Source organism: Triturus cristatus, chromosome 9 (assembly GCF_964204655.1).
Source record: "Triturus cristatus chromosome 9, aTriCri1.1, whole genome shotgun sequence".
Taxonomy (NCBI): domain Eukaryota; kingdom Metazoa; phylum Chordata; class Amphibia; order Caudata; family Salamandridae; genus Triturus; species Triturus cristatus.
The window spans coordinates 354057842-354083616 of NC_140592.1; the positions used below are offsets into that span (position 1 = coordinate 354057842).

The following is a 25775-nucleotide window of genomic DNA, read 5'->3' on the forward strand; positions in this document are numbered from 1 at the left end:
AGTGCTATGCAAAAAACCTGATAATTCCCATTTTGGCTTGTTTTGCCGGCAGACGCTGGGGATTTGAAAAGAAAAAAGTAAGGTGAGCAAAGGCAGCATTGTGGTAAATACCCTCCTTCAGGAAGCATGGAATCTGATTCATATAAACCGATGCTCTCATTAGTTATTTCTGGAAGACATAGGGAGAAAGTGTATTACCTATACTTAGAATAAGAGGAGCTAAAATGTGTGTGTTGATTGCTAAACAGAGCATTCTGTGTAACCTGTGAGTGCTTCAACATGCTCTTGGTGAATCCCAGGTACAGTGTGTTGCTTCTGACAAATCAGGAGCGAACCAAAGTAGTTACAGCAAAGGTTCCAACTTCTGCTTTTAAGAAGGGCTGGTGGAGGCTCTTGGTTGAAACACACATGTAGAGGGAATTGCAGAGATCTTGAGCTCCAGAGTCAGTTCTCGTCCAAGCAGCCAATTCAGGTTCCCAAGCAGCACTATAAACTTCAACAAACAAAAGGGTGGGGCTCCACAAGTCCTCGATGCCTCATATGATCAACAACTCTGTCTTCTAAGAGTAAAGTTTCCAACCCATCCAGTTTTGGTCCCCATCATGAAGCATTGAACATGGCAATCTATCCCCAGCTGACCATCCAAGTGCAAGAGAACCTAGGATCACAGTAGTAAATGTATAAGTGGTATCCAAGAGACTGAACAAGTCTAGCGAGTGGCTCAACATAGCCACGTAACAGGCTAGAAGACTGCGAGAATATCTGAGAATCGAGATGTCCGAGGTGCCTAGACTGGGAGGTGAAGTGAGCATGGAAACTCTTCCTGGTAGAAAGAAAGGAACTAAACTACAAAATGACCCTTCTACCCGAAACAATCTCGAGAAGATAGTTCATTGAAATTGTGGGGTTAGCAATGTCAAGTGCCAGAAACTAGACTTTGACATTGCTCTCAGTGATTAACTAAGCTTCATTTTCCTCAATTAGCTCCCACAAATTGTTCTTAAATCAAATATTTTGTAAACCCATCAATTTGGTCCAGCACTCATCATTATAACAGATCTCAATATTACATATTTGATTTCAGCAAGACATAATTTAAATAGTATAACATCACTCAGTTATTTTCATTAAATATGACATCAGTTCAGCAGGTATATTTTTATGTTCCTTTATTCATAACTCTTCTTCTTCACAATTTGATTGAAACGTAGCCAACGCATTTCGTCCTCTCGGACTTCTTCAGGGCATTGGATGATATTCTCCTATCCTGACTACTGTCTGCACTGGTGTTTCCGTTCTTTTGTAAAAAGGTGTGATTGTAACCTTATGAGTTGGGGATACTCTAGAACCAGTACACCAAATGATCTTGGTATTTGTGCAGAAGTCGGTCTATTATCCGGTCTTTATATTCTGGGCATGTCACTACAATTGGTGTTGGCCCATTTTTCAATTTGGAGTGTCAGAAGATGTGTGGAATGCGATCTCGTTCCTATAAATTCCCCCGTTATAGTTAGTTCAGATAACTATAACTCGCGCGCCCGCAATCCACTGCTCATGACGTTACATCACTCATGACATGGTCAGTGGCATCACTCATGACATCACTGATGACATCATCCTTGTGATAGAGTGGCGGTCGCGCGAGTTATAGTTATCTGAACTAACTATAACGGGGGAATTTCATTGGTTTTTTACGAGTGAAATGTCCACCTAACTATAACATGTGTGAAACCTATGGTTTTTTAAGTGAATATATATATATATATATATATATAAATATATATATATATACAATGTGTGGTAATGGCATCTGTTGTAAAAACATAAACATTGTAAAACAAATGCAGGGTAATAATGCTTGGATAAGGTATGCAAAGTATTTTCCTAAGTTTTTCCATCGTACGACCCATTTAGGCAAACAAGTCTGGCTTGAACTACATTTGCAACCACTTCTGTACTATGTCTATACCTACCAGAGCTTTGAAATGGCCAGTTGGAGGCTGCAGCACTCTACACAATGAATAACACAAATACAAATATGAATGTTTTACCACTGCTTCTATCTCACATTGATCCATAAGAATAAAGGGGAAATCCAGTGAATAGAAAAAAAAGCTTATGTCATCATTAATTGCCAACACAAAACATTCTAAAATGCAGCCGCGGCCCGTGCAGGTAAGAGCGGTGGGCCGGGTGGGGGGATTTCGACAGACGACAATGAGGGAAAACTAATTATTTATTTGATTTTCCCTTGTGGTCATCTGTCGAATTCCCCCCAGCCCCATCGCCCCACCGCTCTTACCTGCACAGACCGCTCATGCTAAAATGTCCCTATGTTTGATGATGTCCATTGGGTTTTAAAACCTAGTGTGTCACCACTCTATAGATGGCCCCTTGAGTGAAAAACATTTATGTACTCTAGAAAAACTTGACATCGTTTTACGTTTAGTAACCGCTCTGTATCGTTTTTAAACCCCAGTGCGCTGATTTGTCATATTAGGTTTATTTTTGGCAAAATTAAAGGGAGATGGACAACAAATCATGCAGAACTGTGGAACAGTATGATAATGAGTGGGCGAGGGAAAGAGAACAAGCTACATGAGGAACGAAGGCAAAGAACGGCGAGGGGAGTAGCAAAGGGGATGTAGGGTTGGTTTCTCTGAATCAAAGCAGAAAAATTATTAATTTGAAAAGGATATTGAATGCCTCACAAAGCATCTCTTTCATTTGCATGCATGGTCTCTTATTCATCATGCGCTTTGCTTTCATCACAGCAAGAAGCAGATTTCTGTGCCACCTGCAGCTCTGCCAGTCTATGGAAGTTAACAACAAAGATGAGCCACTTGCTTGGGGCAGTACAAAGACCTTTAGAGGCACTCAGTCTCCAAAAGATATGAATGATAGTAAGATAGCTCAGTTGGTGAAATCGCCATCTGCAAAGGTCTGGTTTTGGTCTACATAACATAGAATGTGAAAACTAGCGTTTCAGCCTTCTGAGGTTGATGAAATGAGTACTGGCAAGTGGAGCATTTAAAGTGTTTGAAAACATGAACTTCAGAGATTACGATCATTGTGTAAAAAGACAAGTTGTGAATGCACTTCCAAGCAGTGTGAATGCAAAGGATATGATAACCAGGAAGAAGGAGGGGGGAGAATTACCTGATTTGCCTGCTTATGAATCAGCACTGGAATCTGGTTCAAGTTTCACTGCTTGCTAAATGAATAGAGTGATTTCCACCCATCTAGCCTGGTATGCATCAATTGTCAAAAATAAGTAAATAAATAAATAAGTGTCGATGCAGAATGCTTCGGAGGAGGCCACTGCTGACTTCTACAAAAGGAACCACCCACATCCAACATGTGTGCCACAGACACTGTCATAGGTCTCAATTGTCAAACAAGTGTTACCGCTATGTAATGAGGAGTCAACTGTTCTTGTGGTGAAATGAAAGCCCCACGTAGCATCTCTTACTGTGACTGCGGCCAACGGTGAATAAAGATTCCAGGACCCAGATGGTACAGCAGTCAATTTCAAGTTAATAGGTACGGATGCGACACGTCACGTGCTTGCATCCTGATAAACCGAGCAGCACCTCATCTCCTGACTTTCAATGAAACAAGTAAAACCGAGTGACGTCATCCTTCCAAACAACTGTAATAAATCACCACCAGACAATTGATCCTGCATATAAAGGAAACCAATCTGTGTATGCCAAAGGGGCACGTGACTACTGCAAAAAGCACAAGAATTCGATTGAAAAACACCAACACCAAAAAGAAGGTCCATCTGAAAATGGAGGTGAACTCTAATACAGCCTCAAATCCCTGTTTTCTTTTCCAGAGGGCAGTCCATTGAGCTCCAATACAGCCGCAAATCCCAGTTTTCTTTTCCAGAGGGCATTCCATTGAGCCTTGCAATAAAAGTGAAAGGTGGAACGCGCCCTGCATTCCTCCATGCCCTCAAGGCTTCTTTGCACTTTATTGTATGTAACTCCGAAGGTGTATCTGCTCCTATGTGAAAAACAGTCACTGAACCCCATGCCTGTCTTGTCAATGAAATGGAAACAAGATGGGCAACCATTTCGAATTGGCCAGAAACAAGCATACCGGCAACCCTGAGATCTGGGTACTCTCAAACATCTTCCAGGGGGCTAAAAAGTTTGCCTGTAGTGTGATCGAGGGCCGCATTGATGGCAGGTGGGGGTGAAAGGTGGGCATAGGGGTAGCAAAGCGTGTACATATAAAGGCTGAATTGTACATTATGAAGAAAGAAAACCTGGGCTCAATCCCGGCTTCCCCACTTGACCAAAATGTGAGATCATAGACAATTGTTTTATTTCACTTTACCTTCTTTTTCTTCATTATCACATATAAGGACCTCGAAATACATGACTTCACGATGCGCACTGTACAAAACCTACTCTTGCGGTTTATTTGCTAAACTATAATGTCACTCATGTATGAAAGGAAACCTGACCACTCAGATGGTAACATAATAACTGGCTTGCCTCCTAGTTCACTATTTACAGTGTTGCCAGGGTAGAGGGGAAGCATGAATGTTTCTAAATTCATCTTTCAAACTATCACTTTAAAGAAAAAAGATTCTCAATGCACTGCTATAATCTGATGTACTAAAACGAAACGCTTCTGCATGTTAATGAAATACAGTTTTTTAATTTTGAAGAGACAGTTATATTTTTACAGTTGCAACATGACTTTAAAAATGAAGATGTTCCTCAATTTAAAGGTGAACCACACCATAATTACTTCCTTTAACTTCAGTTAAGGTGCAAATAAAAGTGTGCGCCTTTATTTAACATATTTCTCAACGTTTGTGATGACTCGAGAAACAGCAGCCCAGTGCTGCTGGTCACCGAGGGCTGCATTTAAAAGTCAGGAGGGGTGCCTGCGGCTCATGGGACGTACTTTGAGTACACTGGCTAAGACAAGGAGCGACACCCATTTAAGACATCTGCAGTGCCAAACCATTTCCAAATGTTGGAATGAGGTCCCACTGCTCTTTGTGCAGGCACGCCTGATGAGAACCGAGGCTAAAACTACACACAGTTGCACAGTGCCAATATCAGCAACACTCACAATTCCACATACAGCAATATTATTTGGAAATAAACCACACAACACCTTGTTTGTGGAGAAAGTTGCTGCAGGTTTATTTCCATAACAAATATACCAACATGGTGGATTATCTTACGGGCGATCCAAGGGCAGGCAACCCCTCCGCCGCCTGCCTGCCCGATAAGCCAAATTACACCGTGGGCGTCGCCAATCGGTGCTTACCAATTTGGGGGGAGGGGCTAATCCCTCCCACCGGTGGACCGCGAGTCCACCCCGTTCCAGTACGGATACACACTAGCAGAAAGATCTGTATGTGTAGCAAGAAGCATAAGCAAAAATCACAGCCACCCGTCATTGCATTAAACATAGACAGACTTTAGGGAAGAGGGCAGACAATGGAAGGTGAAGAGGGCAGACAATGGAAGGTATTATCCATGAAATGTCTACAATCCTAAAAGGGCAATAATGACTTTACTATAGGCCATCTTATCTTGGGGGCATTCCTGGTGGGTGGGGTTACATGATGGAACTCAACAACAAGTCTGGGCAGTGAACTCCGCTCCGCTCGGGGAGTTTGCGGAGATTTCCGCACTCTGCGTTACGCAGAGCTCGCGGAGTTCCGAAAAACTCCGCTCCGGGTAGCAGAGTTTTTGTCCTGACTTGCGTTCGTCAACGTCAAGTTGGCGAGCGTGAGCGAGGAAATCCACCTGCCGGCGAGATTTCTCATTGCGAGTGGTCTCGTATGCTCCCGACTGTTAGCGTAGAGAAACTGTCCGCTCGCTTTGAGAACAGAAAGAAAGCAACGCCAGCTTGCGCTATGCATGGTGCCTTTCCCGACTATTGCACAGTGCAGAAAAGCACCTGGCACTGAAAATCGTCGAGAACAGCATTTATCCAATGTACTCCGCCGCTTGCGGAGCTCCGCGTAGCGCTTTAGAATATTATTTGCACTTCGTGGAGTCCCGTGTAGCAGAACTCCTCAAACTCTGCCCAGGCTTACTCAACAACACAGTGTGTGAGCCACACGACAATGTCATGGAGTCACATACTGCCACTTCAAGAAAGTCAGTGGCCTAGTTCCCAAACATGAGTGCAGGTGGTGGGCACTTTAAGCCACTTGCACAAATTAAGCCCTGCTCACAACTGTATATCTAATAGAAGGGATACCCATGAACTTACAAAGAATTATGATAATTTCCATTTAAAGGGTGGGTTTCTGACCAAGTTCTTCCGTAAAGTGATTAAATAATTGTACACATTGATAAGTACAATTATTCTAAAGACCTTACCTGGACAAATTCAGAAGAATCACTGTGTCATCATAAAAGTTGAAATATTTAAAGTATACCACCAAGTCAAATAAGGCATTGTATTTACAAGCTGGGCCATACGCTGGCATGGCTACTGCACAACTGTTATTTTAGCGATTTGCACTCCCACTGGTGAGGTAGTGAGTCCCAGGTGGATATATGAAAGGCCTTTGCACAATGTTATGATATGTTTTATTTCTCCCCCGACCCTCCTCCAGACAACCACCGGCATTATATTGCTGGGGCTGCCCTTCTCGCCTTGAGCCCCTGCGCTTCCAGGAAACTGAGCAGCCCTTACAGCTTGAGGAACTACAGATAGCAATACGCTAGATGGCCCGTAATAAGATTGGTATTCCACTGGGAACAGATGGGCTCGCAATGGAATATTATGTAATGTTTAAGGGTACCCTTAATCCTAAATTGCTTTTGATGTATCAGGATGCACACCAGCATGGGAGGCTGTCTGTGTCTCTATGAGAGGCCCTCATAGTGGTGATACTCAAACCCAGCAGAGACCTTCTGAAGGTTGGTGCCTATTGTCCATTGTCAATGCTGAACATTGACTATATAATCCTGAGTAAAGAGTTGGCAAATCGATTGCTCCTATTGCTCCAGATGTTGGTCCACCCTGAACAATGCAGGTTTATCCCCAACAGAGCCCCCCACTACAATACGCAACTGTGCCACGTCATGGGAGAAATCGAGGGATCAGTTGTCCTTCCATTGGCGGTCTCCCTGAATTTGGAAAAAGCCTTCGACACCCTTGGGTGATCGTATTTGGTGCATGTCATGGAGGCCCTGGGGATGGGTCCAGAGTTTCTGAAATGGGTGAAATTGCTCTACACAGAACCCTGGGCTAGGGTGCGGACAGGCCATCAAATATCTTTGCAGTTTGACATCAGTAGGGGTACACGACTGAGTTGCTCCCTTTCCCCCATAATTTTTGCCTTAGCTTTGGAACCCCTGTCCGCTCAACTGTGGGCTGGGGGCTCAGAGTGGGTTGTGGTGGTGGGGCCCCACTGGCATATAGTATTACTATATATCCTATATATGATGTCCTGATTTACCTGTGAGACCCTGGGCACTCTTTGCTCTTTTAGATTACTTTGGAGACATGGCGGGCCGGCATGTAATTGGAGGAAGTCCTGTGTAATCCTCCTTGCAGCAAGCGGAGCACCTGCAATGGTGGAGGCAGATCCTGACTGTCTGCCTTGGAAGTTCGAGACATTTCAGCACCTCAGGGTCAATGTGTACCACTTGGACAGGGACCTCCTAAATAGAAACCATGGTAAGACCCTAGCATCGGTGCAGCAGTCCTTGGGTTTCTGGACACACCTGCCCCTCTGGCCTATGGGCTGGTCTGCTATAGCCAAAATGATAGCACTCCTGCTGCCTCTTCGCAATTGTGCCTGTGATCCCCAGTAGGACCTTCTTTGGAGACCTGTGGAGATTACTGTTGGACCTCGTATGGGGTGGGTCGTGCAAGCATCTATTCGGGGACTCAAGCGTCCCCTCACGGAGGGTGAGCTGAGAGTGCCTGATCTCAAACTCTATTTTGCTGAGGCACAGCTGCCGTGACCTATGCATTGGCAGGTGGGGGACGTGGTGGGTTAGAGCAGGTTGTGAGCGTGGGGGGACTGGAGGATTTCGGATTATTGGAGTAACTGCTAATGCCCAGAGGCCCAGGTAGAGGACTGAGCAGACTGGCACACATTGCAAAGGTTTGCTGGAATAGATATATCCAGCCACAGCGAGGGACACCGCCTTATGCCCTGCAGTTACCGTTCTAGAGCATGCCAAGGACGAGGGCGTTATTGGAAGCTCATGACCCGAGGCCTTTGTCAGGAGATGGTTTGTCCGACTTGGGTGACTTGTACCACAATGGTTCTCTGTGCTCCTTTCAGGATATGCAGGCTGTCACCGACTTGGGAGTTGGCCAACTATGCTATTGTACTAGAGATTAGGAATGCCTGGCAGGTGGGTCAGGAGGCCCCAGCTCTGCATTATTGGCTGTAGTGTATACTGACGCATGGGCTGGTCCATAAAGCTGTTACTGTACTATATGCAGCGCCTCAGGCCATGGACACAGGGCTTGCATTACGGAGTAAGCCCCGCTGGGACACATGCCTGGGGACAGACTTGTCTACTCAACAATGGGAAATGGCGCTTGAGCAGATGTTTCACAATACCCGACTAAAGCTCACCCAATTCAATCATCTCCACCACACATATCTTACACTGCACCATAGGCATAAGATGTTCCCAGGGGCGGCCCCAGTGTGCTCCTGCTGTGGTAACCAGGATGCAACTTTCCTCCACATGGTATGGGACTGTCCTCGGCTGGCTTGGGGGTGGGTGCAGGTTATGGAACATGTGTCCGAGGTGATTGATGTGCAGCTGACACCTGACCCCTATTGTGCATTCTTGGGGTTAAAAGATGCACAAAGCGAACTAAGCACTACCTCAAGCTCGCTGACCTTGCTATGGCCCTTTTCAAGAGACTCATCGCCATGTCCTGGAAGGCAGTGCAACCACCTACAATGGACTGCTAGCACTGGGTTGTGCTTAAATGGGAGATTGCCGAAGCTGACGCAATGGCGCGTGACACACCGACACGAGGAGAGAGGGGTGCTTACACCTTTACGGACACTTACATACTTAGGCTGCAGGACAAACTTGACAATCTCTCTTGAGTGTCTGAGTCCTGTCAAGTCCTGTGATGTTCCTAACAACCCCACACCCCAAGCCAGGGGAGGAGACCGCTAGGGTATAGTCCCCAGGAGACCCGCTGACACAGAATTCCGCTGTCCCCGCACATGTAGTGCTAGTCCTTGCCCATGGCCACTCTGAGACAGACAGGGCGGAAAGCGCAAATCTCTATGAGATAGTACATCGATACCCCCTTGAACCTCCCCCAAGCATGAATCTTTCACCACTGGTTAGTACAAGAGGCACCACATTCAGACCCTTTACCCTCCCTCCCGGGCCCCGATTGCTTTTTCAAATTGTTGTTGCACTGTATAATTTTGTTCATCAATGTAAAATAGATATGATTGGATGCCATTACTCTGAAGAATGTATTGTTTTCGCCCACCCCCATGATACAGAGGCTGACATTAAAGCCAGGAACTGTGGTGTGTAACCACTCCAAACTCCTCTCCATATTGCTTTGTAACCTGACGTTACATTTCTGTGATTGTCTGCTGACTCATGTGTTGACACAAATGTAATCATATACATGTATCCCTGATCACTGTTGTAACAATTTGACAAAATGCCAATAAATACATATTTAAAAAATAGTAATAAAGCATCGCATTTTAGAATGTTGGCTCGCTTCTTTTATGTTTTCCATACAACCATTTGCCATAACGTCCCTACACTTATGATCTAGCCTCATAGGATTAATGTACTTGATTCCAGAATAGAGGTCTCGCAGTATCGCATCCTCTATTAAGAAAGGATCTCGCAACGTCAGAAGTTCTTCCTTTCTTTCAAAGAAAGATAGTGAGGAATTACTTCTTCTCAGCTCTGAAAGAATTAACTTCACATCCACATCAAGATTTCTCTCGTACAGCACACATTCGAGCATCAGAAATCAAGAGGCCAAATATTAGGGAGCACAAACCTACTGACTGATTTGAGTCATCCCGGCAGGCCACTGCAGCTTGCACCACCCATCGCTCCTGTCATCACTGCCAAAACAACTACTAACAACCTCTCTCGCCTGCAAGTGCGACAGTTCAGATTATTTCAGGTCCCCAAAGCTAAAGGAATGGCTGGAGAGGCAGGTATTATTTATTTTTAATGTATATTGAATTCCTAAACAACCGTTGTTCTGCTCATCTCTAAATTAGGTGGGCAGCACCGCCATGTGGCAAACTGTCATAAGTGGGGTGTTGACAATTAAGTGCTGGTGGCGAGCACTGGAAACCACCAACTCAAATTAACCACTGACTGCCTCCTACGTGACAGCAGGTCAGCAGCCAAGCATAAGCTAAAAAACCATACATCTGATATCCTTCCTCAATCTTGGCATACTGTTCCTCACAGAGACATGGCCGATTCGCTCTTCTCAGCAAGAACTTCTTTCTACCCCTTTGAAGCTCAATATTCTATCGGCCCATGGAGGTAGAACGGGTGGCGGAGTGCCAATCAGTCACAAACATTAAATCCAAAGCGAAAGTTTTAAAAGGAGACAATCTCTTACAACACATACCTTTAGGATTAATAACCTTTGAGATTGCATCAACCAAATAACACTTAATTTACCACCCAATTCCATGTAATTCTCCACAGGCAGCATTGTATTTGTCCACTAAAATATAGATCAGGTGAGAAAAAGATTGATTGATACCTTTAACAACATCTTCCATTGGGAACTTTAGTGTACAATGAAGGTACCTCAATGACTCAGCAGTCTCCCGATTATCTTCATTGCCTCTATAGAATGACCTAAAGAAAGTAACTGTTCCCAGCCCCTGTCCAACAGAAAGGCTATTAAATCTCACAATTACAGAGAAGAGTACACTTAATACAAAGGGTCTTATCCATGTAGACTTGTCAGATAACCCTCTAATTGCATTCATACGAACTTCCTCAAAAACCTCAGTCAAATGTTGACTGGTTGCTTCTGCTGTGATGACAGCTACTGTTGCTGGTGTGGTCACTGTTGTTTTGACAGCTGTAGCTGCTGATGTAGATCCTGCTGCTGTAGCTGTGGATGCTGCTGCTGGTATTACTGTTCTAATGGCAGCTGCGCAGCAGAAGCTACTGCTGTGGTTATAGCTGGGGTGGAAGCTTCCATCACAGCTGTTGTCTCAAACCTGCAGTTTTTGCTCCTACCATGGTCATAGCAGTTGTGGCTAGTGTTGTGGCTCCTCTTGAGGCTGCTATGGTCCCTACCATGTTTGAAGCTATTATGGTTGCTGATTATGCTGCGGCTGTGGTAGCAGCACCGTACTGTGGTACTTGCTGCAGGTACAGCTGTGGTAACTACCCAATTCCGTGTTTGGTAGCAGTTTTGGTAACTTCAGTGGTCTCTTCTGTCATTGAAGATGTGATCAGTTGTGAGGGCCCCACTTTGCTTGTATCTGCTGCTATTACTGTGATTGTAACTGTCATTACCACTGTAGTTGTGCTGTAGTGCTGTTGTTGATGCTGTTGTGCTAGCAGCCATTATCACTGCTGGGGTCCTGATGCTGTGGCACCTGATGATGTTGCTGTTGTCGTTACAACTGTGGTCACTGATTTTGCCCATTTCTTGTTGTCATCTGTTTTCACAGATGCTGTCCATGCTATGGGAGGAGCTGTAGTTGCTACTGTGGCCCCTGCTGGGTTTGCAGCAGTGGTTACTGCTATTATTCATGCTGTGATTTCAGCTGTACTGGCTCTTGTTATTCCTGCCCTGGTGACAGTTGTAGTCACAACTGTGGTCATGGGTGTTGCAGCAGCTGTGGTCACTGTCACGACAGTTGTTATTGTTACTCCTGTGGTTCCTGCTGTGGGTGTGTGCCCAAGTAATTGGGCACGCCATGCATCCTTTGTGTTAGTGAAGCTTCGTATTGAGATTGAGCAGAGGGAAGTACCTTTTTACCCCACTGACCTGTGCACAAACACAACATAACATATAATTGTTGAAGTCAATATTAAGTCATGAGGCCCTGGCATCAATCTCCAGCCATACATTCAATGACTGGACAAAGTTCTATAAGGAAAAGTGTGTTGTAAAGTGCACCATATTTTCAATTATTTTTCAATAATTTCTTGGGCAGGGAAACACCCCTCTCCTCCCCGAAACTCCCCTTGCAGTGCTCAGGCTCGCTTGCTTTGCTCACTACATGTAGTATGGGGGCTGGTCTGACAAAATATGCCAGGGCTGCATTTGGTTTCCAGTCAGGCCCTGGAGAAATCACTTCACATTGTTGTACTAGCGTTGGCTGTTAAGCCTGCACAATGTGCTAACATTTGCCATAGGGCGGCTAAACTTCTCTATTCCAGATTACAGTTGATTAACTGCTTCTTAAACTTTAAAATGTTCAGACAAGCTGAGAGAAATTAAGTGTACTAGCCTGCACACGTGTTTAGCAGAGATTGATAGCAAGTAGAAACATAAGATCAAGTAAAGATTAATCATGGAAACTACCTGCACTAGCAATCCACAAAGAAATGACAGTCAAGCCGTCGAAAACACCTAACACACATGTTCTTCGTTTTGTCACAGCATATCTAGTAAACAGAGATGTCCCCACATCGTTGGAATATAACTAAAAGTTATTTTCAACATCACCACATTTTCCACACTCACAGGACAAATGGGCCTGTTAAAAATGCATTAAGGAATATACGAATTATTATTCCAGTAGTACTCTTAAAACCCTTAGTGAATGGGCACAACATATCTAAAATGGAAATATTCATATACAATTAGTAAAAATAGAAAGGACTGCGCCCTCTTTGAACTTTTATTAATAGGGAGATTATACATTTCGGGGCAAACTATGTCTCTTTATCACCAATTTGTGATCTCAAAACAGTTTACCTGTCTGATTAACAAACTGCATTTTTTGTAGTAAATAAACTAGTGCGCAAGTAATTTTACTGAATTGCAACTTTACTCAACTGTTACTACTGACTTACATACTTAAACATGCATTTTCCAAATCTATGGGTGGAGAGCTCCACTTCCGTCTCTCCTGTCTTGTCTGTGGATAGATCCCTGCTCTGGTGGCAGGCATCTCTCTACACATAAATATACTATTTTGTAGTAAATGTAGGAGGGCCAGTTGGAGTGGTGGTAAATGGAGAATAACTACCAAAGAGTTTAAGGAAAGAAACGCTAATTCAAGCACACATCCTCAAAAGAGTAACACCACTACAATTCACAAACTTCACTTCTAAGGTTACTAGAGCCTAAAAGGGTAAAAACAGGTTCAAATGTATTCCAATCCAGCCTTGGAGTAAGACAAGCACCATACACAGACACATATAGGTTCTTTAACATACTCCCATACAAACATATGGAAGCAGGGAGAGGGGAAATACAATAACACCACATAACTAAATTAAATTAGTTTGACATTTAAATTATATATGTAATATACTTATTTTTTATTTTAAATGTAAAAATACACTTAATCAAAAAGCAATTCTAGTTCGAACTTTTATTAAAAATGTAAAAGTGTAAAACGCATTTAAATGAATTGAACACCTAACTTTTAACAAAATGTATGAAATATTAAATACAAATAAAAATGTTACTAAGTGTGGGTATTCTTTTATTTTTATTTAAAAATTATTATTATAACTCATAATAAAATACCGAATTAATGTATTAATTCACATTATATATGACTGCCAATGTGCTATAACATTTTATGAATTAGTTAGTTAATTTACATTTATGTTATACATTAAAATATTTTCAATATTAATCTTTTTTAAAGTAAGTCTACACCTGGTGGTAAATATGCACTCAGAAATGCTGAATAGCGAAAATTATGGAGTTACACCAAGGTGTGAGAGAAAATATACGCATGAGTAAATCTACACATGTATATTTAACTTTGCAAATCAGTTCCTTTGTCGATTGGCCCCAAAGATATGTTATTCTGAAAAATATCTCACTCTTCCCCATTGTGGTTTCAAATTCACTGTATTAGACATTACACAATGATCTCATGTTTACCATACACCATGATTCCATGTTTACCATATCACCTTACACCAATCATAAAGTCTTTATCATTACACATTTAATTTTAGAGCTGCAGCAAAATACTTACTCATTTCCCCAGTCCAGTCGCACAGTGATGTGTCTCTTCACCTCACGCACCTGGTCCTGTGTCAGATGACCTGAAAGCAGCTGCCGCCGCAGATCTATAAGTTCATTCATTACATGTCGAAGCTTGTAGAATAAATCCACCTTGTGTTTCTGAGGTAGGTAGGTACAAAGGGAATGAGGATTGAAGTCGCACAGAAGTGGTATAAGGTGAGAGGGAAGAGTTAGAGAGAAAAAGTGAGTGAATGATTAAAAAGCAATGATGTTACAGAATGATGAGCGATAATGTGGGGAAAGTAGTGAGAGGAGGGTATTAGCGAGTCAGGAAAAAGTAGGAGTAAGGAGCCAGGAAAAGAGATATAGGAAGGATTGTGGAAGGAAAGATCAGGAAGGAAAGGAAAGAAAACAATAAATAGTATTATTAAACTGTGATCTCTAATTTTTAAACCATCCTTTACAGCCATATACCATTGAAATATTGAGCAAAGCCATGGTCATTAAGCGTGTGATTGTAAATTCAGAACATACTAGTTAACATTGTCCCCATCATTATTGTTGTCCTAACAGGATAGGCTCAACACACACAGAAGGGGAAAGACCAGAATTAGGCTTATAAAAAGGAATCCATGTTTTTTGTCAGGAGATATTTTGTAAGGTTCACATTCCTAAGGCCTTTTATGCAGCAAAGACTTTGTTTCAAAGAGCTACAGAGACCTGCATTGAGAAAACCCACTATTGTAGTAAGAACAAGGAAAAATAGTAATGTTATGTGATTTGCAAATGAGGTTTGGTTGTAGAAACCATGGTGTGATGATGAGGATAGAAGCAAAGTGGAAACAGATCCTACGCCCACAGCTACCTAACAAGCCCAGTGTGACTAATACTCTCCCTCTCATAAAAACCATCAACAAATCTGTAATAAAACTACTTATGCAGGACAGCGAAAGCAAAGGGTACTGCAATCTCAGCACCATCACTCTAGCAGCACTTCCTTCCTCCTCACCTTCCCACACACACAAAGAACAAATCTTAACCAATAGTAACCACAAATCCACAAGCAACCCAAGGAATAAGACAAACGATAATCCAGGCGCACACCCTAGCTTCCAGAAAAAGAAAACTTTAACGTCTAAATTGTTTACTTATGGATGAATACCAGTTCAATTAGCAAAAATAAATACAACATGCAGCAGGTGAAGTGGCACAGGTACTCACTGAGCTATGGTAATTGCTGTATTTTACCTTAAAGGTACCCGTTGCCTTGCTTGCACCAAGGCCTATGACACCCTGGCTACGCTAGTTCCCACATAACCAATCCGCAGCAGCTTATCCATACAATATGCATGATCTGAACGTGTTTGTCAGCTCATTTGTATGCATTAAGGCACGCATTTTCTCTGCAATCAGTCTCCGCCTCCATAAATTCATTAGTGAATGTGGGAACGCAGACTTGTGCATACTCAACAAGCTCTTCACCTTGGTTTACCCAGAAATTAATTACAGGCAGGCAACGTTAGCTCTGGCTCCTGTGCTCACAACGTCATAGCAGAAAGCCGAAGGCTCTCTGTTCTGTCCTCATGGTCAACCAGTCTCCATTTTGGAGATTGCTACCTGAAGCTAAGTCCTGAAGTATTCTCCAAGGGCTGGTTAGCTGGTTCCTGTCCACAAGATCCCAGTGACACAAAGGATCTTAATGTTTCCACAAGATCATAAACACCACATGGGGTGAGTGGAAACAGGTAGAAGTGATCGTTGTTTGGGACAAGGACTGGCCTGACGTACACCATCATCACGCTGTGCAAAGGAGTGCGTTCATAAAGATCAGCAGCCACCTGAGGTGCCAAGACATGAGGTGTTCGAGGAGTGCGGGGGAAGCTTGCAGAGTCCGAGGTAACTGTGCTTACAACCAAGGGGACCTGTGCTAGCTTGCATTCCAGAGCATGTGGTGCCTGAGGGGTGTTGGGGGGAACCTGAGCCAGGAGCTGAGTCTGTCTTCGAGCTCCAGATAATAATTAATAATAATAAAGTTATTTATAGAGTACCTGGTTACTTTAGCAGAAGTGTTCCTGCGCTAAACTTCATACTCAGGCAACACCTCTGAGGCAAGCTCCAAAATGGCATCAAGCCAGTCCAAATAACAAGGTTTTAAATCTCCTTCGAAAGATCAGTTCAGAGCATTCTTGTCTGAGAATCTGGGGCAATTCCACAGTTTAGGCTCCACCAGTTCGACAATTGCATATCACTGTAAAGTGTGTATACAATGTGTATCTTGTTTTGATTTCAGTGTGCGTAATATAAAGACAAGTGTTTTATACATACTGTGTGGATTCTTTTTGTGGCGTACGCAGTGTGCTGCGAGGGTAATATTGTGCCAATACTTTACACTTGACCCTGAGGATAAGCCTGACTGCTTGGTGCAAAGCTACCTAAGGGTGGGCACAGGTTATCGGACACGTGTATAGTTCTCATCCTATCCAGACCCGTGGATTCTGATTGGCTTTGATGCGTTCCTGCCAGCCGGAAACCGCTGGGTCTAACACTGTCACACACATATAGCTTCAGTCAAACACAGCATATAGCATGGGGTAATGGGTCAACCTACTTTACCCATTGGCACCATTCAGTTTGAGAGACTGCACAAAGCTCGTACACACTTTTTACCTCTGCTAATAAATAGTTATTTTCTCTTCAGTGACAAAGCTTTTTAAAGTGTGCTTTTTCATTTTATTTGTGCATAAAAGTATTATGTTCTACAAAATGGCTAATTATGTTGCCTTCACTCAGGTGCCCAGATAGATGGAGATGTATTTTCTGTCTCTCTTTGTAGTTGATGATGTACAGTGTTTAAGTTAGTTTGTACCTGCCTGAAATTTGGGTACTTAGTTGGGTGATTTGTTCTTCTTGTCTTCTTCAGAAAAGACAATAGTAAATATTTTTTTTAAAAAGTAAAGCTTTCTATTTAAAAACATCACAGTAAAATAGCAACATCAATGAAGGTTTTTTTTTAAGTTTGATATTTTGTTGCAAGCATATGGTAGCCGGTTTACTGTTTTTCTTTTTCTTTTCATGGCATATGCTTGAAATATATGTATATTTTCAATTAACCATTACGGTGTTGGTGTAGGATTTAATCTTTTAGCAGACGCAATGGACCCATAGGTGCTGGACGTAGGGGCGCTGAGGATGCTGCAACCTGAGTTCTGAAAGTGAATGATCATGAATAATTACTTTAAATTTTATTTCTATCTTGTCATATTTGCTGTGCCTTGAAAGACAGAGGTTAAATGTCAGGCTAGTCTCATAACAAATTGCTGCTTATTTGTTAAACAAGGATATTGGTGTTTACTTTTCTTTCTCTGACTGCAAAGTGTAAGGGTTTTGTAAAGTAAATCATGAGATAATTTTGCTGACGTGACAAAACCTGTACGAGGTTGTTTTTTCTAACACACAACAAAATCTAACTTCCACACATTATGGTTTGTGTGCTACATAGTTTTATCAGTAAAACTGCTTGTCTGTGCAAAGTCATTCAATGGAAAATTTGCTGTCTGTAAATGACAGCACACTACCAGTCCATGCTTTAGCAAATATTTTTGTGACACTGAGCTCCAAAATGCGACACCAGCTACATCCTACACTCTTACCATGTTCTTTCTGAATGGGTGTGACTCATTTGTTACACTAGTTTTTTGTCTGATGCTTGTGTTTTTCAGATACGTTTAGTGATGTAGCATTGATGGCAAAATTCCCATTCTGAATATTGTTCCAGCACCACTGAATGCACCTCTTTCAATGGATAAGGATACACCCACCAGGAGATGACAGCATTGTGTATGTGCCCTCTCTTACTTTCACCCTATTAGACTGATCCTGTTGAGTCACTGAGACCTTTTTTCTAAGGGATAAGTGAGAGTTCCCCTTTTTTCCCAGGGTGTGGACATGATTTGAGCTTGACCGTGTGCTTCTTGATGGGATAGTATCTTCTAGGATGTACACATTGTCTTATGAGATCTATTTGGGAAATGTGTGCCCTTGCTTCTCTGTGGATATATTGAGCTGTGAGAACTGTTTTTGATGTGTAGTCTGCTATTCCCTGCCTCTCTGCTGGACATGTGGCTACAGTGTACCTAGTTCATGTGCCACAGGTGTCTTGTAGCATAGGACAGATAAGTGCCTCCACTTTTTTCCTGGGGTGAGGGTTGGATTTGGGAATACTCCTGTTCACTGTTCTGGGCTAAGGGCTTGTGGGAGGTGTGACATGCATTCCATCTCATATTCTTTTTGGTGTCCATGGCTACCTTCTGTTATTGTTTTCAGCAGTGAGGTGGTTTCTGATGTTTGTTCTGCCCTTACCTTGCTCTCTGTTGGGCTTAGTGCTGGGGCTGTACTTTTTGACTGGTGAACTGACTGGACCTTGGCTTTCCCATGTGGTTGTTGGACCTTCTGGGTTCAATTTTAAATGGGTAGTGTTTTCTAGGCTATGAGGGTTCTGTTTGAGTACTGTATCCAGGCTTAAATGCCGCAGTTGCTTCCCTCAGTCACATAAAAAAAGTCTAATTACTGGCATTCACTCAGGGTAGCGTCCAACCCATTTCTTTGTGAGCACTGTGCCAGTCTAGACAAAGTCCCGCTTCATGCATATCAGTACCGACCTGCTTCTCAGGAGAACAGTCCATCCAGAACTGTCCCCTCCAGAAGGGATCACAAGCATCCCCAAACCGATTTCGGCCTTGTTAGACCTCATGTTTGGGATATAACTTGGATCCTAAGGCAAAGTAATCCTTTCCTTCCCTGGTTGATGTTTGCTGTGGTATCTCCATATTCTGGGCATTGGGTTGCCTACTTCTGGATTACTCTTTCTTTCTGTTTTTCATTTGCCTATCTTTTGAGTTCATTTCTGTCCTGTTTTTAGGTCTCGCCTAGCGACGCAGCGCATGTGCTGCCCGCCTTGGCGAGACCTATTGTTGTTGGTTTAGTGGGCGAAGGGGGACATGTGCACGTGCCCAGAAGACAGGACATGTGCACGCCTACGGCTGAAGACGTTAGCATAAAAGACAGCAGGCGTGCGAGGACAGGAGATGTGCACACGCGTACGGCTCGGCTGCTCGCTCCCTCTCTCCCTCCCTGTCTGCGCACACGATGCACGCACGCTGTTTGCCTGCTCGCGGTTGCCTTGTTAGCACTGATAGGTGAAAGTAATGTCTTGCATGGGTCAGTGAGGGCAAAAGCTTATATGCAACTGTTGATGCACATGTGGCGGTAACTTGGGCCTTACACAGACTGGTCGTTATAACCTGTTTTGCAATGGTGATTAATTCCGCAAACCAGACAAGTGTTGTAAGTTACTACTGTCTAATCTAACGATGCTCGGTTTGCCGACCCGGGAAGCATGGAGGCTAAATGTGCGGGAGCACTCATTTTCAGTAAAAAAAATACGTGTCTCCCTCCCGCGTTAGCGGCTGCAAAGCAGGCAGAGCAGCCCTAGCTCCTGTCTGGAAGCATTGCCACGGCGAAGCGCTGTGCCAGGCAGTGAGCGGGCAGCTGCCAAGCCCAGCCAGTGAAACACAAACACTGCAGCTCCCAGCCTGTGCGCCCGGCGGTCCACCGGTGCAGGGAGCCGGAGAGCGAGGGGCGAGCTGCCAGGACTGATGTCTGTCTGTGTGAGGGAGGCAGGGGGGAGGGGGAGGGCAGGAGTGCTGTAGAGGGGTGCTCCGCCGCCACCGGTGTGTGTGGGAATAAAGTAAGGGGCAGCCAGGCTGGAGTACAGTGGCAGAACTGTGTGCGTGTGTGTGCAGTGGGGCAGGTAGCGGTGGAGCAGAAGAGGGACAGGGTGTGTGTGTGAATAGAGAGTGGCGAGCTGCCAGGACTGATGCCTGTGTGTGCATGAGGGGGGAGGGAGACCATCACCAGGAGCGCTGGAGAGGGGCGCTCTGCCGCCAACGGTGTGTGGGAATAAAGGAAGGGGCAGCGAGGGCTGGAGTACAGTGGCAGAACGGGTGTGTGTGTGTGTGTGTGGAGTGGGGCAGGCAGCGGTGGAGCTGAAGAGGGACCATGTGTGTGTGTGTGTGTGTGTGTATGAAGTGAGGGCATGAATTGCTGAAGTGCAGTACAGAGCGGTGTGCGTGCTGGAGAAGAGTGTCTCAAATCGTGTGTAGAGTGCAAAGTGAGGCAGAAAGGGAACTGAAGAGGGACGCTGCCAGGACAAGTGTCTGGAGGGTTGAAGAGGCACATGGAGTGCAGGGTTATAGTGCCAAAAAGTGTGTGTGTGTGTATGTGTGTAAGTGGGTAGGGAGTGAGGGAAAAGAATAGGGACACGCTGAAAGGGCTAGTGTGTGCACGTGTGTTGAGGTATGGAGGGCAGGGAGAGCAGCGGTGCAAAAGAAGGACTTTTCACCAGTAACTGTGCGTGTGTATGTTTATGTGGCACACTTTAATAACTTGTGTGTGGTACGGGGCACACTGCCAGAACTGGTGTCACTGCCAGGGTTGCCGACTTTGGAGCTGGAGAGCCAAATAAGCGTCTCGGCGTAAACTAAACATCCTGTGATTCTGGGCAAATCACTTAATCTCCCCGTGCCTGCAAAACATGAATGTGTCCTTGTGTACTGTAGCTGGTGCCCATGTGGCGTGCTCCAATGCCTTTCGAGTCGAGTTTGTGCTATATAAAACTGCAAAAAGCAGAACGTGTGTGTGTGGAGGGACCTGAAAACTTTCAAAGTAATGAGCACATACATTGTCACAAGTCGTGTGTGGGCATGGAGGAGGGGCAGAAGCTGTTTAGCATAACAGAGGGGCGTACTGCCAGAACACCCGAACTATGAGATAAGAGGAGTGTACAAGGAGCGCATTATGAGTAAAAGGGGCACCGCACTTTCACCCTCCACCACCTTCAGAACTCATGTGTGAGAAGAGGACTCTGGGCCAGGTGTAAGGGAGTCAGATACCTTTTAAAGGATGGCACCTTGCCAATGCCATAAGTTGCGAGGGCCATGGGCCTTGATGTCAAGGAGTCCAGGAACGTCTGAGAGGGCCACGCTTCTAAAAATCACGAGATGGGCACACTGCTTGTACTTGTGTGCATGTGTTAATGAGGGCAGGGGGCGGAGATGTCAGAAAACTAAAGAGGGGCAAATTGACTGAATGAATGCGAGTGTGTGTGTGGGGGGGAGATCAGGGGGTATAGGAGGTGCTCAGCGCTGAAACATGGGAGAACGTGGGGAGGTAATGTTGCCATGTATGCAACTGGTGCCTGTGTGGGCAGGAGATCCGGGCGGTCGGGGTTGGGAGGGGGTGGGAGGACTACGCTGAATGGGAAAGAGATATCAGTTGCAGTGATAAGGGGCACGCCCTTAAAACATGTGCGTGTGGGTGTTGTTGATGGACGTATGACCCAGAGCACAAAAGAGGGGCACTTTCCTAGAACTTTTATAAGAGGTGGGCACGAAGCCCAGGCTATATAAATACAATTACAATAAGAGGCAGCTTATTGCAGAGGAAGGCATTGCGCCAGGAGGGAGAGATTTCAGGTAGTTTTTGATATGCATTTATTTAACGTATTTATTTTTGTTATTTTGGTTTACTAGTTTTTGTTTTGCATAACGCTATTACCCAAAGAGATCCTAAAGTGCTTTTCACATGACATGTCTGGAAAGAGGATAAGTATATTTACATCAAGAAACAAGTTACAAGAGTTGTCTAAAACAGATTCATTGCATTTGTTTGACAAGCGGGAATTAATTACCATAAAATGTATACAATGAGTTTTACAGTGTGGGCTCTGCATACAAAGAGAGAGCTGGGAGCAAACAGATTTAAATTTAGGTTGTTTATATCTGGACTAGCAGCAGAAGAATTTTTATCCGGCCTTCAAAAGATGTAAAGGGCAGTGCTAAAAATGGGAAAATTGAAATGCAGGTACTTACCTGTACCAGAGTACCTGCTTGTTTCTGTGAAGTGCCGGTACTCTCCAATTAAAAGTATTACATCTGTCTTGAGAAGTGCCGGTACTCTCCCTCTCAAAATAAAACAAGCATTGGCATAGCCAATAGGTCTCGCCTATGGGGCCTTATAAGTGTTTAGAGAGAGCTATTGGCTTTGTTAACGTTTTTAATATGTGTTGCAGAGCATTGTGAATGTTGCGCAGCATGTTTAAAAGTTATAAGTAATGATTAAAAAAGTGTTATAACCATTTGTCACTTTATATATAACCTAGAAAACATTATATACAACTGAAGTATCCTAATAAATACCAGAATTAACACCAAAAATGTGTTCTAATTTCTGCCAGCAGTCAGATGCGCGCTCCTGTCCAGAGGTTAAAGGGGCTGTGGAATACGGACATTCCTCAGCCCTCTACTTCACAGGAGACTCTGCGGGGCTCTCCTGGGCCAATTACCACCTCCAGTAGGGACTCGGGGTTGTTAGGCGCAACGGTCCTTCTTAATTAAAGGCCACATAGCTTCTATAAACCCGGGGGAAAGATAACCCTAGCAGTTTATAACCAAGAAGCCAACAGCCCCATCTCTGTTGTCAATGCACAGCCACAGAGTAAAATGCTTTTTTGTGCAGCCTCTTGTGGTATTTTCTTAAAGCAGATGAAAAATAACATCCCATTTATTAATTGTAAAGTTTTTGCTACAGCGCTATAGACCTTGGATGAGTGACAGTACACTTTGAAACAAGGATTAAAAATGCAATAGGTCTCGCCTTTCATTAAGTTAAAGCCATTTGCTTTGCTATACAATACTATTAGCAAAGCAAATGGCTTTAACTTAATCAAAGGCGAGACCTATTGCATTTTCAATGCTTGTTCTTTTCTGGAGTTTGGTATTATGGCATTTCATGTACATCCTGTTGCGGCCAGGCTAGGCCCAAAGATTAGGCGCTTTTTCCCGATATCTGTTAGTGCATGAATTGACCTTCTTTTGGGCTCTCTCACTGTTGGGCTTTGGGCCTGTAGACTGCTTTCCTGGATTTCCCCTAGAGTTTTTCACAGGATTGGGTCACCCTGCTTGTCTTATAGGTAACCCTCAAGGACAGAATATCGAGACAGGTGTGAGACTTAGGCCTCTAGTATGTGCAAGGTATGCATGAGTAGTAAGGTAGGAATACATTTATTGCCCGGACGAAGGCCCCAGACCTGAACGGGCTCCTAGCACGGGCCAAAACATGTTGACATTCATACAGAAGGTTTAAATGAACGATTGCATTCAATATAAAACTCCAAAAACTTTGCATCCATACCCCAGGTACCCTATGAATAAAGGAATCCTTTGGGTATACCTGTAGGCATTTGTAACTCTTTATTTCTCTAATGGATCCCTGCTTATCCAGTTGGATTTAATCTAAGAACTCCCATTCAATCTTTGGTTGAGTCCACCCTGGTGGTACCACCCTACCAGGGTGTGGATAGGCGCCGATGATGAAGCATGTCACAATAAAGTGAGTGAGGCGTCTACCCCAATATCTTTGGAAACCCAAGAGGTACAAGGAAAGAGCTTTCTTCCTAGGACAAGATTCATATTCTTCTGCTTTCATTACCTATTCCAATTCTTCTTAAGGAACAGCTATTAAATATAGTGGGCCTCATTTACAAGTCCATTGCGCCGCACGTGCATCACTTTTTTGATGCACTGGCAGTGCAATGGATTTGTCCATATTTACAAAGCCACGTAAAGTCACCCTGCATGACTTTTCATGGCCTTGTAAATATGGGCCCCTTTGACACATTGCCATGCATGAAAGGGGCATCCCATGGTTGTTGCTGTGTGTGCCCACACAACATCCATGGAACATGACACATTCCCAGATTTAAAACATTTTGTAAAGCTCGCAATGCGTCAGAATCCAAAAGAAATTCTTGTATTTCTTCTCGTCTTTTCTTCTTTCTTGCATACAATGGATGCAGAAAATGACATCAATTATTGTTTTTGCGCAGGAAGGTATCCCTTCCTCCACAAATACAATCTTCCCCACAATGCAGGCACCCCTGAAACATGACGCCAGGGTGTCTGCGTTGGCGCACAACTGCTGTTTGTGCACCAGTACAGGGGAGAAGGACAGGAATGCACCGTATCTTGTAGACACGGCACATTCCTGGCCTTCAATTCTGATGCATGGCAATGTAGCAGGATGGCTAGCTGCATAGCATGCGTCAAAATATAGTAAGTGAGGCCCAGTGAATTTAACCTTCCCAATTTAAACTAATATTAATAAAAATGTGGTAGGATATAAAGGCATCTTTACAGGGAGTTGTGATTGTCTCCCAAAAAGTTTTGGGTAGGTGCATAGCAGTTATTGCAGTTTGAAGAACATTAGGAAAATGACACTGTAAAATGTTGGCTGGGTAAATGACCCGTTTAAAACCAAGGTCTTAACACACTTAGCTATTTTCCATAATGTCCTGTCACTTTACACGCTTCCATACTATACCTTTAGCATGCTGTACTCTTATATTTTCCACTGTTCCCTCAACATGCCAACTTTGCAAATTCTATATTAGCACCATTGGGAAATCCAATGACAGTTTCAACCATTGAGTGAACCAATTTTTTTTTTCATTATTGGTTCTCTCGCGGAGCTGTCTGGGGTGAGTGATGCTTTGCAAAATGTTGACATTCAACCAAATGTGGAATAAATTGCTGAACAGTTCCACAAATTATGTAGATCCAGCCGTCAAGGTGAATGGCACTTTCACATGTTATGATTCTCCAGTGTCAGCCTCAGATCCTTACAAGTAGCCATGCCAACTGGGCACTTCTAACCCCGTCCTTGGCAGAAACAGCAATTGCAGGGTCCAAAACGAAAAAGAAACAAGGGGAACAACCCAATGCACGTGTTGTTTCCCATTGCATTCGTTAACATTTTTTCAATGTATCATTCTGTCTCATTACCACACATACATTTCTGTACTTATCCAGCTAACACTATGCACTTTACTGTAATAACCAGCTGGCGAACTTAACAGTCTTCCAAAACACCCAAGCCATTACTTAGCAATTTTCCTAACTTCTCCCGTTTATTTTGCAGCTTTCCACAATGCCAACAATATACACAGTCTGCCAATTTCAGGTTGCCCGGATTAGCCCACTTTACATCCAATAATTAAACAGCAAGCACACTTTAAACGTTTTCATAATGTCCTACTGTCACACTTTTACAGTTTTCCATAAGGCTCCACCAAGCACACTATTTTATTTTCCATAAAGCTCCCAGTAAGTACATGTTGGAAGTGGGGGTCTTTATCCCTCACCACCGCCACCAAATGCTAGAGGCCGGAGTCCCTGTCCCACACGGCTGTTGCCAGGTGCGAGATCCGGACTCCTCGTTTCAACGTTAGGCTCAGTAAGGACACCGCCTGAGATAGCCCTGCTCACCCCCTTAGTAGCTTGGCACAAGCAGCCAGGCTTATCTCCAAGGCACGAGTGTACAGTATGTGTAACCACACTCACAACAACCCAATGATGTCACCACAAATAGACTCCACACGAGTTTTTATAAAATGAGTATAATCTTTATATAAGAAGATATACGATATGACCACACGATACAAAACCAACATATAAGAATGGGTAGTATTCCTTCCGGTGGGTTGGTAGGTTCTAATCCCA

The 25775-nt window shown here is 43.8% G+C and overlaps 1 protein-coding gene across 3 annotated transcripts in view; it reads right to left on the minus strand.

Annotated features, from left to right (window-relative positions):
* Positions 1–25775, minus strand: part of DOCK3 (dedicator of cytokinesis 3) — a 1365978-nt gene that overhangs the window by 512323 nt on the left and 827880 nt on the right. For all 3 annotated transcript variants that reach the window (XM_085625129.1, XM_085625128.1, XM_085625127.1), the window contains exon 6: positions 14171–14319. In XM_085625129.1, coding sequence (XP_085481255.1) covers positions 14171–14319 — 149 coding nt within the window. The remainder of the gene's footprint in view (positions 1–14170; positions 14320–25775) is intronic.